The 12,129-nt window shown below is 56.2% G+C and overlaps 1 protein-coding gene across 18 annotated transcripts in view; it reads right to left on the minus strand.

The window, feature by feature from the left end:
- Positions 1 to 12,129, minus strand: part of Col13a1 (collagen type XIII alpha 1 chain) — an 82,872-nt gene that overhangs the window by 22,882 nt on the left and 47,861 nt on the right. For 15 of the 18 annotated variants that reach the window (XM_078041070.1, XM_078041067.1, XM_078041030.1 and 12 more), the window contains 11 exons: positions 11,187 to 11,240; positions 10,108 to 10,194; positions 8,006 to 8,059; positions 6,897 to 6,941; positions 6,537 to 6,605; positions 5,477 to 5,500; positions 4,220 to 4,282; positions 3,241 to 3,285; positions 2,796 to 2,948; positions 2,173 to 2,271; positions 1,047 to 1,091 (listed from right to left, as the gene is read on the minus strand). In XM_078041070.1, the coding sequence (XP_077897196.1) occupies positions 1,047 to 1,091; positions 2,173 to 2,271; positions 2,796 to 2,948; positions 3,241 to 3,285; positions 4,220 to 4,282; positions 5,477 to 5,500; positions 6,537 to 6,605; positions 6,897 to 6,941; positions 8,006 to 8,059; positions 10,108 to 10,194; positions 11,187 to 11,240 (738 nt within the window). The remainder of the gene's footprint in view (positions 1 to 1,046; positions 1,092 to 2,172; positions 2,272 to 2,795; positions 2,949 to 3,240; positions 3,286 to 4,219; positions 4,283 to 5,476; positions 5,501 to 6,536; positions 6,606 to 6,896; positions 6,942 to 8,005; positions 8,060 to 10,107; positions 10,195 to 11,186; positions 11,241 to 12,129) is intronic. The other 3 variants (XM_078041063.1, XM_078041066.1, XM_078041074.1) reach the window with 3 other exon arrangements.

Consider the following 12,129-nt stretch of genomic DNA (forward strand, 5'->3'; position numbering starts at 1 on the left):
TCTTTGTGTATCAGGCCCTTTCTGGATTTAGGATTGTTTCTTTAGGAGGTTATCCATTTCTAAGTAAGTAACATACATGGGATTACACAGTCAGGTCTGTTTCACTAAATCCAGGTGGGGCTGTGATACTAAAGGTGATGGGAGCTGGGTGTGGTGGCACAAGCCTGTAATCCCAGCAGCTCGGGAGGCTGAGGCAGGAGGATCATGAGTTCAAAGCCAGCCTCAGCAATTTAGCAAGGCACTAAGCAACTCAGTGAGACCCTGTGTCTAAATAAAATACAAAATAGGGCTGGGGATGGGGCTCAGTGGTTAAGGGCCCTTGGGTTCAATCCCTGGTACCAAAAGAAAAAAAAAAAAAGAAAAAGTGACAGGGCGAGGGAACCTCACAGGGGAGCGGGGAAGAGGCTTGGTGGCCTGTCCCTTTGTTCTGAGGGGGTTTCTGGATTGTCCAGGTCTACCCACCTCCTGTGGACTCTCCCTCGCAAACCGACCCCGTGGCTTTCCCTTGCGCCTACACAGGAGCCCACTTTTCTCCCATCTCCTGACACCTGGCCTCCGCCCTGACTCCCCCTCCCTTGGGGTTCTTCCCTTCACTATCTCACAGAACCTTGCCTCTCTCTGGAAAGTCTTCCTCTAAAGCTTCGAGGTGAACTCCTACAAAGTCGTCAAGACCCAACCTGAGATGCTCGCCCGGTGATGAGTGTCCGTCACTCGTGCCCAGGACTGGGGCCTGTGGGCTGCCTGAGGAGCAGGTCTGTTTGTTTTTCTGTCTGTAGATTCTATGGCAGGACAGAAACCCGGCAGGTGCTCTGGGAACCCTGGAGAGATGCTCCTGGAGGAGAGCCAAGCTCAGAGGCTCAGCGCCCAGCAGGGTGCTGCTCAGGATGCCCAGGCTGTGCTTTGCTTTCGCCCTTCTCCTGTCAATCAGCTGCAGGTTTCACCCTGGAGCACAGAGATGCTGGGCACCCCGGAGAGTCTGTCCTTTCTGATGAGACCTCCATCAAATCATTGCCCAAGTCACTAAAGGAAGAGCAGGTGTGACCTACCTCTGCTCCTGGGTCACCCTTCTCTCCAGCTTCTCCTTTCTCTCCCTGTGGGCACAAGACATCAGGATGTGAGTGCCAGCACCAGTGTGAGTGCACAGGCATGACCCCGCATCTGTGACCAACTCGACCCGGACTAGGCTGGTCCAGGTGTCAGCACAGAATACCCTGGAGGCTGTGGGAGGGAGACTGCTGGCGGGTGGGTGCTGTGACCAGTGTCTGCAAGGCCCTGAGCTCTAGAGTGGGGAAGGGACTGCTGTTCTGTGTGGTCCTGCAGTGGACAGACCCTGGGGTGGACCTGTGACTCATTTGTCAGCCATGGAATTGGGCACATGTCAAGGTGGTGGCTGTCACTCCTGAGAGCATGTTACAATCACCACGTACCTGTGATACACAAAAACGTATGACATCTTGAGCTTGTGTTGCAAACACGTCACACACACACACACACACACACACACGGCTCTGCCCTGCTGTACTAGGGACCCTCATGTTGATCTTGACCTTGAAGAAGTAAGCTGCTGTACTGTGAACTGCCTACCGCGGGGAGGGCCAGGTGGCAGGGGACTGTCCTCCAGGAGCTGAGGGATTTGGTCCTATGATGACAAGGAACTGGATTCTGCCAACAGCCAGTGAGCTGGGGAGAGGGCCCCTGGCTCCAGCTGAGACCGCAGCGGGCTGACACCTTGATCGCAGCCTTGTGAGATCCAGGAGAGACCCACAGAAGCTGTGACAGTGAATGTGCGTAGTTTTAAGTTGCTGAACTTGTGGTGATTTGTTTTGCAGCCATAGGAAATGAACAGCACCCCACCCCAGAGAGGATGTGTTGGGGGACATCAGCCCCTAAGGCTCTTTCCACCCCAAGAAGGAAAGTCCAGGTCCAAGGTGCTATACCTTAGGACTAGGTCGGCCCTAAAGACAGAGGTCACCGTGCTGTGTGCTGAGGAGACTAGAACCCTGTGTGCACTCAAATCCAGTAGCTGCTCGTCAAGAGGACCCCCTAGGCTGGGTGGGCGGGCTCGGGGCTAATGTGGCTTTGTCACGGTGCCAGGCACCCTAGGCTGGCGGCTCACGTGGCTTCAACTGCAGCAGTCTGCCAACACCCCAGGACCCCGCCCTCTGGCCTTACTGTAAATCCCGGGAGCCCGATGGGGCCAGGCAATCCTGTCGCTCCGGGCCTCCCTTGGCCACCGGGTTCTCCTTTCTCCCCAGTTGGGCCGTCTAGACCCTACAGATTGACAAAGGTCTCTGTTAGTGAAGCTCAGGGTGGTGATGCCGAGCACCTGTGGCCATCTAGGGCACACATTATGGCTCCATTCCTCCAAGGCGAGTGCCTAGGAGGGCACCCACTTCACAGATCAAGTCAGCAGCCTTGCTGGAGGGGACAAGGACTCCCGCATGCAACCTCTCGTGGGAATGGGGCTCTCTCTGCCTGCCTTCCAAAGAGGCAGTTTAGTGCCCAGGACTCTCTTTTTTCCAGAGACCCACGAGGTGTCCAGGGAAGGAAACTGAGGCTCTGTGAGGCTCAGGGAATTTCCCAAGGACACGGACAATGACAGAACAGGAGTTAGATTGGCCTGAGTCAGGAAGCTGGTCTTCATAAAGTGAGTGGCACAAAGGCGTCTCAGAGGATCCCCTGCCCCTGATTCCTGCCTCCAGGTTTCCAGCTCAGCCAGCGGCTGGCATTGGGCAGAGCCAAGGGCGGGCATGCAGGGGTCACGCACAGGGAGGGCCAGCCGGCCTGCCACTCACCGGAGAGCCTGCCGGGCCCGTCTCCCCTTTCTCCCCCTTCTCTCCTGGGCTCCCTGGGGATCCGATTTCTCCCTTCATTCCTGGAGACCCATCCTTTCCTGGGGGTCCTTGGGGGCCAGGGGGGCCCATGTCTCCTGGTTTGCCTCGAGGTCCCTTTAGAAGACATCAGTAGTGCTTCTTAGGCATGTGAGTGGAGAAAAGCGGGGGGGATGGAGCAGAACGGGGGTCCAAGGACTGGAGTTTTGCTCTTGCTTGGAGCTGGCAAAGGGAGCCCCCTAGACTGGCTCTTAGTGCTCCCTCTGGGGCTGCAGCCCAAGCCCTCCTGCCCCCTCTGCCCCTCCTGCATGCCCTGAGGGCGCGCAGCCGGGCCTGTTCCAGAGCCTCGTTTTGCCCTCACCCTGGAAAGGGCCGTTTCAGAGGCTTGTCTGGCTCTGGCTCTTCTTACCTTTTCTCCATCGTGTCCTGGAGGGCCTGGCAGTCCGATCTCCCCCTGTGGCCAGAACAACTGAAGGTGACTCTCAGAGCAGAGGCCATAACAACGTCACTTAGGCACCATTTCCTGGGTACAGGCATCTTTCTCTGCACTTTCCCCCAGAGTGCAAGCCTTTTGATTCTCACTGCAGTCTTGGGAGATATGTGTTTTCGTGGTGTCTTTTACAGATCAGGACCCCAAAGCACACAGTATGCGCCCAAGGCTCACAGTCAGTGGGGAAGGGAACCAGGATCCGGGTCAGGGCGTCCTGGCTCCATGGTCCGGGTTTTAGCTGCAACCTTGCACTGCTGTCTTTGAGAACCCTGTGCATCCCTGCCCCTCTGAACCAGCCCTCCTGGCCCGGCTGCCCATGGCTCCCTGCATCTTCACCCACCCACTTCTTTAGGTCAGGGAGGAGGAGGAGGTGAGGAAGGTGTGATAAGGGGATGCAGGTGTCTCAGAGAGGGAGGGTGTGAATTCTGCCTGATGGGCCAGGCCGGGGAGGCTTCGAGGAGGAGGTGGCTTTTGAGTTGGTCTGGAAAGATGAGACGCCTTTGAAAGTTAGGGAAGAGGGGAAGGGATCGCTGGGCAGAGGACAGAGGGACAGTCCTTCTAAGACAAAGCATGGGGTGGGTGGGCGAAGGATGGGGGATAAAGGAAAGCAAAGGCAGTGAGGGATGGAGGGGTGAGTGGGGAGGGGCTCAAATGCCACCTTCCCTGAGGGGTGGCTCGGGTTCCAGCTGTGGGTCTGCTGGAGCAGGGTGTCTGCCTGCGAGGACCCCCACGACAGACAGCCAGGGAGGAATGACGGAGCCCAGGGCTGAGAGGAGCCACACGGTCGTGAGTACACTGGGAAGGTGGGGGCCACAGGACGAGGGGTGGCCCTGAGGTCCCTTTATCAGGGAGGCAGTATCCTTACAGGGTCTTTGTCCCCTTGTCAAGGTAGTTTTACCTTCTGGCCTGGGGTCCCTGGAGCTCCGGGGGGGCCTATTTGCCCAGGTAGACCAGGAGGCCCCTAGGAGAGAAAGGAAAGGTGTGTGGAAGAGGTTTCCAACCAGGAGGGTGGCCCACCACCAGAGGGCTGAGGTAGAGGCTGGCCTTCAGGGATCAGTCATTTTCAAACGTCTTTGTTAGTAGAAACGACTTTTTTTGGGGGTGGGGGGAACATAGGGAGTCCCCAGTGCAAACCGATAAGCACAGGTGATTCTGGATTGAAGTTGGGGCAGGGCACACAGCCAAGGCCAACAGCTTTTCCCTTGAGGCCCTTCCCACTGGGGCTCCAAAAAGATAAATTTGACTTTCCCAACCATGACTTAGGTCATCAAGAAACAGCCCAAACACCTGTCCATGAACATGGTTTACCATACAGCACACTGCCCAGCTCGGGCTTCCTATAGTGACTGGGGTCATGCATACAAATATCTACATTTGTGAAATCTCATCAAACTCTATACTTAAAATGGATCTATTTTATTGGAGGCTATACCTAAGATTGACTTTAAAAAAAAATAGTTTGCAGGAAAGTTTTATTTCTATGTTATTTCACATAATATATTTTAAGGTCTCCAAATGAAGTTCCTTGACTCCAGAATCGCATAGTTCATACCGATGTTGACCCTGGATCGTCACAGAGGTGGTGTTTGGTTCTGAGTTTGTGTCCTCTCTAAGTGAATGGGAAATATGAGGTGAACTGAAATTCCCCTAGTCTGAGGACTTTAGGGTCCTGCCTTCCCTCTCTGCCTGGGGAGTTAAACTTAGTGGTGTCTGTTTTAACTGCAAATATTTACCAAGTAGACACATGTGCAAAACCCAGTGTGGAATTCACTGGTTTCCTGAGAGCAGATAATGAGCTCGATTTCTAGAAAATGGGGACAAGTGGAGACTTGCTACGGGTTTTTCAGAAAAAAGGAGAAAAAGAAAAGCATCCTCCTGGATCCTGCTCTTTCCACCACACAGCAGTAAGCAGCCCAGTTACACCCGAGCGCACAGCTGCACTGGTGAAGAGCCATCACCAAGGGCAGCCCTGACCCAGGGCTGGGCAGCTCCAGGGGCCCACCTCCAGTCCTGCCCCAGGCTCAGCACACTCTCTGACCAGTGGCACCCAGGGACCAAGTGTGCACTTTCTGGAGGCAAGAATTCAAGTTTCTTGCTTCTAGACTCTACTTCCATCCCCACCCTGTGTCAGGAAAGCGAGCGAGCGGAGACTCACCATCAGGGCCAGTGTTCGGATCTCCTAAGAAAAACAACAGGCAGTTAGTTGAAGAGCAAGTCCAGGGCCATCTGCAAGATCCCTTCTGCCCAATCATGGCCCCTGGAGGGCAGGGTGGAGGCAGACCCTCACAGGGGCCTCCCCACCTCTCCTCGAGGTCTGTAATCTGGACAGAGCGCAGCAGGCATTATACAGGCCCGGGCAGTCTCTCCCCCCTCCACCCTCTCACCCTGATTCTGCAACCACCTGCTGGGGCCCTCCCTTGGTCTTTCCTCCTCTCCCAGAGCCTCAGGCTTATACCATCTCTCCCTTAAATAGACACAGCACAGCAGAGCCTAGAACTACTCCAGAGAGAGACGGGTGGGATGATCCTTGGTTTAAAATCCTTTACAACTTAGGACTGGATTCACGCACACACACACATTCCTTTGAAGGAGCGGTTCTCAACCTGGGGTGGGTTATGTCCCCCAGGGGACCTTTGGTCACATCTGGAGACATATTTTGGGGTGACAACTGAGGGTGGGGTGCTCACAGCAGTGAGTGGGTAGAGATGCTGCTCAACATCCCACAATGCACCGGGCAGCCTCCCCACCCCACCACAATGATGGTCCAGGCCCAGTGTCCACAGCGCCAAGGCGGAGGCACCTGCTTTAAAAGGTGGGGAGCGTATGAACTTGAAATAGGGTAAAATTGACACACAAAGGAGACATGCTCCAGGAAGACAGAATGTACCCCGTGAAAGGGGAGTTAGGTGCCAGAGCCCTGGAGGGGCAGTACCCTGTGGGTGCTGGGATGTTTCCAATGAGTTCTCAGCTGCCCAGAGCCAGGTAACTGGCCAGTAGGGCTCAGACAGAGAGCCAGGACACCTGATGCCACAAACAATGGGGCCATGTGCTTGGAGGCTGCACAGCGGGAGGCCAGGGGAGAGGCCACAGGAGTGACTCTGTCCTGGAAGCCCTGTCCACGGCCTGGCTGCAGGGCCTCAAGGCAGCTGTGTGAGGGTCAGGGCCGAGGTCCACGGGGACTTCCAGGGCTCGGCTCTGGGCTGTGGTCCACCCACCTGGAGAGCCTCGTTGAGGTTTCCGTTGTAGTCCACCATCTCTCCCTTCCCTGGTTCGCCCTTGGAGCCCTGAAAGGCAGATGAGATCTCAACTAGGGCCTGGACCCGGAGGGCCTGAGGGCCCACTGTCCACACTGGCCACATCTTCTGGGGCGGACTGTCAGGGTTGCAGAGGAGGCTAGGTACTATGGCAAAGGAAGCAGCCTCCGTTTGAGTACTGGGGACTAGAGGTCTGGAGGAGGGTGAGCCCAATCACAGTGGCCATCCGACCTCCCACCTGGGGCCGCACCCTCTTCCCTTCCTCCCCTTCAAGAGCTCAGGTAAGTGGCTCCTGCTGACTCCAGGTGAGAGGCGATGTACCTTGGGGCCAGCTGGTCCCTGTTCTCCAGCGGCTCCGGGCTGCCCCTGTTGTATGACAAAATGAGTGAAATGGGCTGAGAAAGTTGGGTGCGGGAGAAGCTGGGTCCCCACTTAGGCCCTGTGTTAGGGGCCGCAGAGGGGCTCAGAGGCCAACAAGACTCAGACCTCCCGCCCATCAAAATGCAGGCTCCGCCCCTTCAGGGAACATCCCCTGGACACTGTCCTCTCTTCCTCCCCGTTCCTCTGGGCTCCTGCTTCTTTCTGTCCTATGTTAGTCGTTAGTGACTCCCCTTTGTTCTTCTGGCCACCTCTCTCTCTCTCCTGTCTCCTTGACCTTGGGAGCTACCTCCTTGGGAGCAGGGACCTGGCTCTTCTTTTCTCCCATTTCCGTTCTGTACAGGTAGCAAGGGCTCTGTCACTTGTGGCCCGTGGCCTGGTTCTTTGAGGGCCCCTGTGGTTCTTTGCCCACTCCCCTTGTGAAGGACCCTGCCTACAGGATGACACCTGGGGGCCGGAGAAGGTGTGAGGAGGACACAGGTGCAGGTGCAGGGACACCTGCCTTCCAGAGTGAGGGGTGGACATGGAATGGGTGAAACATGGTGCTAACTGTGAAAAACAAACCACGGCTCTAGCTTCTCTGGGAGAAAGCTAACATCAAAAATGAAAAAAAAAAATCAAGATAGAGTGTCGAGCAGGCAGGAAGGAACCTTGGCTGGTGGAGCTGGAGCCGCTGTCACCCTAGGGGAGCTGCCCTCTATCCCCCTCCCTCCAGCCCCTGTGGCATTTGAGTCATTGTGCACCTGTGAGGGACACACAGCCCTGGAGCAGCTCTAAAAGTACCACGAGATTGCCCTGCTGGGCCTGAGGCTTGGAAGCTACCAGTCACTGGGCTCAGTGTTACTCCCAGCCCAGGTGGGCCCTCCCCGGGCCGGCCTTGGCATGAGTGCTGTCTCAGTGGTGGTCCTCTGAGGCCCAAGTTGACCAGAAAGATGGAGGTGGGAGGTCACGGCCTGTCAACCTTGTGCCCCAGGCTCCACGTCAGGGACAACAGGGCTGCTCCCTGAGCGGGGGCTGGCACCCCCAAGCTGTCAGAGGTGGAGCCTCTGTACCTTGTCTCCTTGTCGTCCAGGGGGGCCTGCCTGGCCATCCATACCCGCTTCTCCCTGGGGAGGAAGAGAGACACGGTGTGAGGACAGGAAGAGGGGCTGGGACAGCTGCTGGAGGGGACAAAAGCAGACCTTGCTGCTCCCTGCTCCTGTTTGGGCTTCACTAACTGACACCATCCCGAGCCCCCTCCTGGGCCCAGCCTGGCCTCACCTCCCTCTGGAAGCCCTCTGTTCCCTCCCCTCCTCCTCTGAGCTCTGTGCTATTCACAGTGTCCACCTGCCGTCCAGGCCCTCCTCAGCCCTTGGTTGATACACACAGGCCCAGAAGGGTCACAGCCCCCAACTGGACTGAGGGTCACCATCAGCCCACCTGCAGGGAGTCTGGAGCACTTGGGATGTCACATCTTGGGGAGTCCTGCCTGGGTGACAGAGGGGTGCATGGGACCCCTGGGCATGTGGGGAAGGGGCTGCAGGATCCCAGGACAGGGGGTGCAGGGTGGGATGGGAGGAGGCCCGCTCCAAGTGCTTCACTTATTGGACAATTCTCCTGGACCTGGAAAGCAGGCCCGAGTTTGGGGACCCAGCCTTGTGGCTCTCCCTCCCTCTTGCTTCAAGATGCAGACAGTGTTGGCCAAGTTTGCCCAAGCTCCAGAGGAGATCCAATCTGTGGCAGCCCCTTGCCTGTGACTCATGGGACAGCCCTGGGGACAGTGGGTGAGTAGGGGGCGGGCAGGGCTGCCTTCGGCAAAGCTGCTGCTCCAGCCAGTCAGGGCATATGTGGGGTTTGGCGGGAGACCCTGCCCACCATTCATCTTGCCTGCCTTTGGGGACACTGGGGTCCCCTACATTCTACCTTTGAATCACAGGTTTGCTTCTCCTGCTAGATTGAGAGTGAACCAAGGGCAGGTTCCCTGCAGCCCCCCTGCTGTGCAGGGCCAGCTGTGGCAGGCCCGTGGGGGATGTCGATGTACTGAACGAGCACATTGCGTCAGATCATTAGAGATACTGAAGTGGCACCCCCTTTCTCCACAGAAAAGTCTTAACTGGGCTTCTCCAAAAATCTTCACCATGGCTGATTTTAGGACTGTCAGCAAAAGAGTCTCTACAAAAGAGTTCAATGTAGACAAACTTCCTATTTTCCTGTCGCCCTGTTTTACTTGGCCACTGGCTGCGAAGATGACAGCACTCCAGGTGCTGGAGACCCCCTTACTAGATTTTCACAAACATGTATCCAGTATAGTAGTTTCTAGAAATGTGCACACAAGGCCTCTGGCCTTGGGCTTCACAGAGATGTCTACATTTTTAAGATAAGTTACAATGGGGCTCCATGGTAACAACTGGAGGGGGGTGGGGGAAAGAAAGGGGAGAAGAAGCTCTCCCCTTCTCAGGTGTTGTCCTTGAAGGGTTAACTTGCCCAGAACAATGACAGAAAAAGCTGCTTTTGTGTGAACTTCTGCAGACTGTGAACTTCTGAGCCCCTCCCTTCCATGCTGGGTATAAAACTCTGAAACTACCTAAACTTGGGGCTCAGGGGATTGATTGATTGATTAGAGCAAAAGCTGTGCCCTCTGAACCTGGCTGCAGCCAGATAAAACTGTTTCCTGCTGTCTTCGGTGCCTGGCCTCGTCTGTCCCTACAACAATATGAAGAGCTAGAGAGACTCCCCTTCATTTCCTGGGCTGCAGAAATAATCAGACAACACAGGACACATCGGCTCTGGGAAACCCGGACCTTACCACCGCAGTTTCAGCCAGTGAAAGGTGAGGGAGGGTGGTCCTATACCGCTGCCCCCTCCACTCCGCCCTGCCCTCCTCCTCCCCCGGAGCGTGTCTGCACCAGGTGAGGGCTCCTGGCCGTGCTAAGGCCTGAAGCTCTCAGTCCCTGACTCAGTTAACGCGTGGGGGACCATCCCTCTGCCCAGGGGGACACTGCTCCTGGAGGGTTGGTCACCTGCTTAGAAGCAGGACCTGGGTCCATGCTTTTCTAGAATCTACTGGGCAAAACCAGGAGAAGGCTCAAGAAGGGGAGGCGTCCAGGATGTTAGGCCTGAGGACACACGGAAGGTAAAGATGGCAGACGGACATCTCCCTTGACATTGAACTCACCTTTGGCCCTGGGGGCCCAGGGAGCCCTGGGGGGCCGGGCTCACCCCTGCCTCCTCCAATAGAGTTGCCAGCGTCACCTTTCTCTCCCTGGGGGTGGAAGGCAGGGTTACTTCACCCCTCCACTAGCTCCCTCGCCTGCTGCTTCCTCCCCTTACAGCCAGAGGACAAGCAGGAGGCCACCCCTCGGGCTCTGCTGAGTGCAGGAGGACACTATGGGCCCAGGGGCTCTAGCTCTGGGCTCCAGATCCGTGGTCTGCTGTGCATGGAAAGTGTGGCCCTGGTCACTGAGGCGGGACAGGATTACAACTGAAACCACAGACCTATCAGCTCCTGCGACTATGTGGTGTTTCTCAAAGTGTGTTCTGTGGAACACTCCTCAGTGGGCTCTTTGTAATGTGAAAAAGGGTCGGAGGCTAACCACATTGAGGAGTGGAGCCTGACGGGAAGCTTTGGCAGCTCCTCTGCTGTGGGTGCTCAGAGCCTCTAGCAGGCTGAGGTGTACCGTGACTTCCCAAGGTGCCCATCTCGTGCACTTCTCCCCAGACACATGTGGCCTTGAGTCTCTGTAAAATGAAATATCCTTCAGAGCTGTGGACTGTGGGCAGGTTTTCAGAGCGTGTACAAAGACATCTCTCCCGGGCAGGGTGGCGCACACCTGTAATCACAGCAGCTCGGGAGGTGGAGGCAGGAGGATCGTGAGTTCAAAGCCAGCCTCAGCAACTTAGCAAGGCCCTAAGCAACTCAGTGAGACCCTGTCTCTAAAAAGGGCTGGGGATGTGGCTCAAGGGTCAAGCTGTGCTCATACGTACACACAAACTGGGTTCCCTGGGGCCACAGTGTGTTCAGATGGCCCTGGTACCAAAAGAAGAAGGAGGAGGAAAAAAGAAATCTCCTCAGGTCGTAGCTACCTAGATTTTTGTATTGGGGCAGATTTTTGGTACACCAGAGCCTATCTGTGGCCCCTTCTCCCCGATTTGGTAGAGGGACACCTCTAATGTGAGGCCCCAGGAAATGTGTGGGACCAGGAAGGACCAGGGGCCTTGCAGGGAGCCCGCCGTTCAGAGCTGGCACACACCTACCTTCTGTCCCAGAAGACCGGGGAGCCCAGAGGAACCGGCAGCTCCCTTCTCGCCCTGCGGGGAGACAGTACGGGGTGGGAAGTGTCTTAGGGCCTTGCTCTCCTCGCTCCTACCTGGCCCTCCTTGGGCTGATCTCTCAAGGGCTCCACTTCCAGGTCCCATTTGGATTGGCTCCTTCACTGGGCCACTTCACGCTGGTGACAAACTGCATCCCTGCTCTCCCTGTTCCCACATGACCTTGGCCCTCATCTCTCATGTGACGGAGGAGTGACACTGGCCACACACATAACAAAGGCCAGCAGCCTTGAGACCCTCTGGGGAGAGCGGGAAGTCTGAAGACCCACTGCTTGGGGGACCCCTTCTTTCCTGAATCTGCTGTGCCCTTCTTCATGTCCCCATCATCTGTCCCTTAGAGTTTCCCTGCTGACCTTTCTGCCCACCTCCTCCTACCTCTAGGAAGACAAAACCCATCTAACTGAAACCTTCTTTTCGAAGGAATATTTTGAAAAGTCTGTGTCCTATTGTGGGTCAAATTATCTCCCTCCAAGCTCCCGTGTTGAAGTTCTAGTCCCCAGTGCCTCACAGTGTGACCTTATTTGGAACCAGGGTCATTGCAGATGTAATTGGTTTAGATGAGGTCGTACTGGGCTAGGGTGGGCCCCTAATCCAGTGTGCTAGGGGCCTGCAGACACACACCTAGGGAGAAAGCCCTGTGAGGTGGAGGCCGAGGTGGGTGATAGTTCTGCAAACCAGGGGTCACCAAAGATGGCCCCAACTACCAGCAGTTAGGAGAGAGGCACAGGCAGATTCTCCCTCCTAGCACCCGGAAGGAAGCATCCCTGCCAACACCTTGGCTTTGGACTTCGAACCTCTAGAACCTCTAGAACATACTTCTGTTGTTCTATACCCTAGTCTGGGGTACTTTGATACAGCAGGTCTCTCA

The sequence above is a fragment of the Ictidomys tridecemlineatus genome, chromosome 1 (assembly GCF_052094955.1).
Source record: "Ictidomys tridecemlineatus isolate mIctTri1 chromosome 1, mIctTri1.hap1, whole genome shotgun sequence".
NCBI classification, from domain to species: Eukaryota; Metazoa; Chordata; class Mammalia; order Rodentia; family Sciuridae; genus Ictidomys; species Ictidomys tridecemlineatus.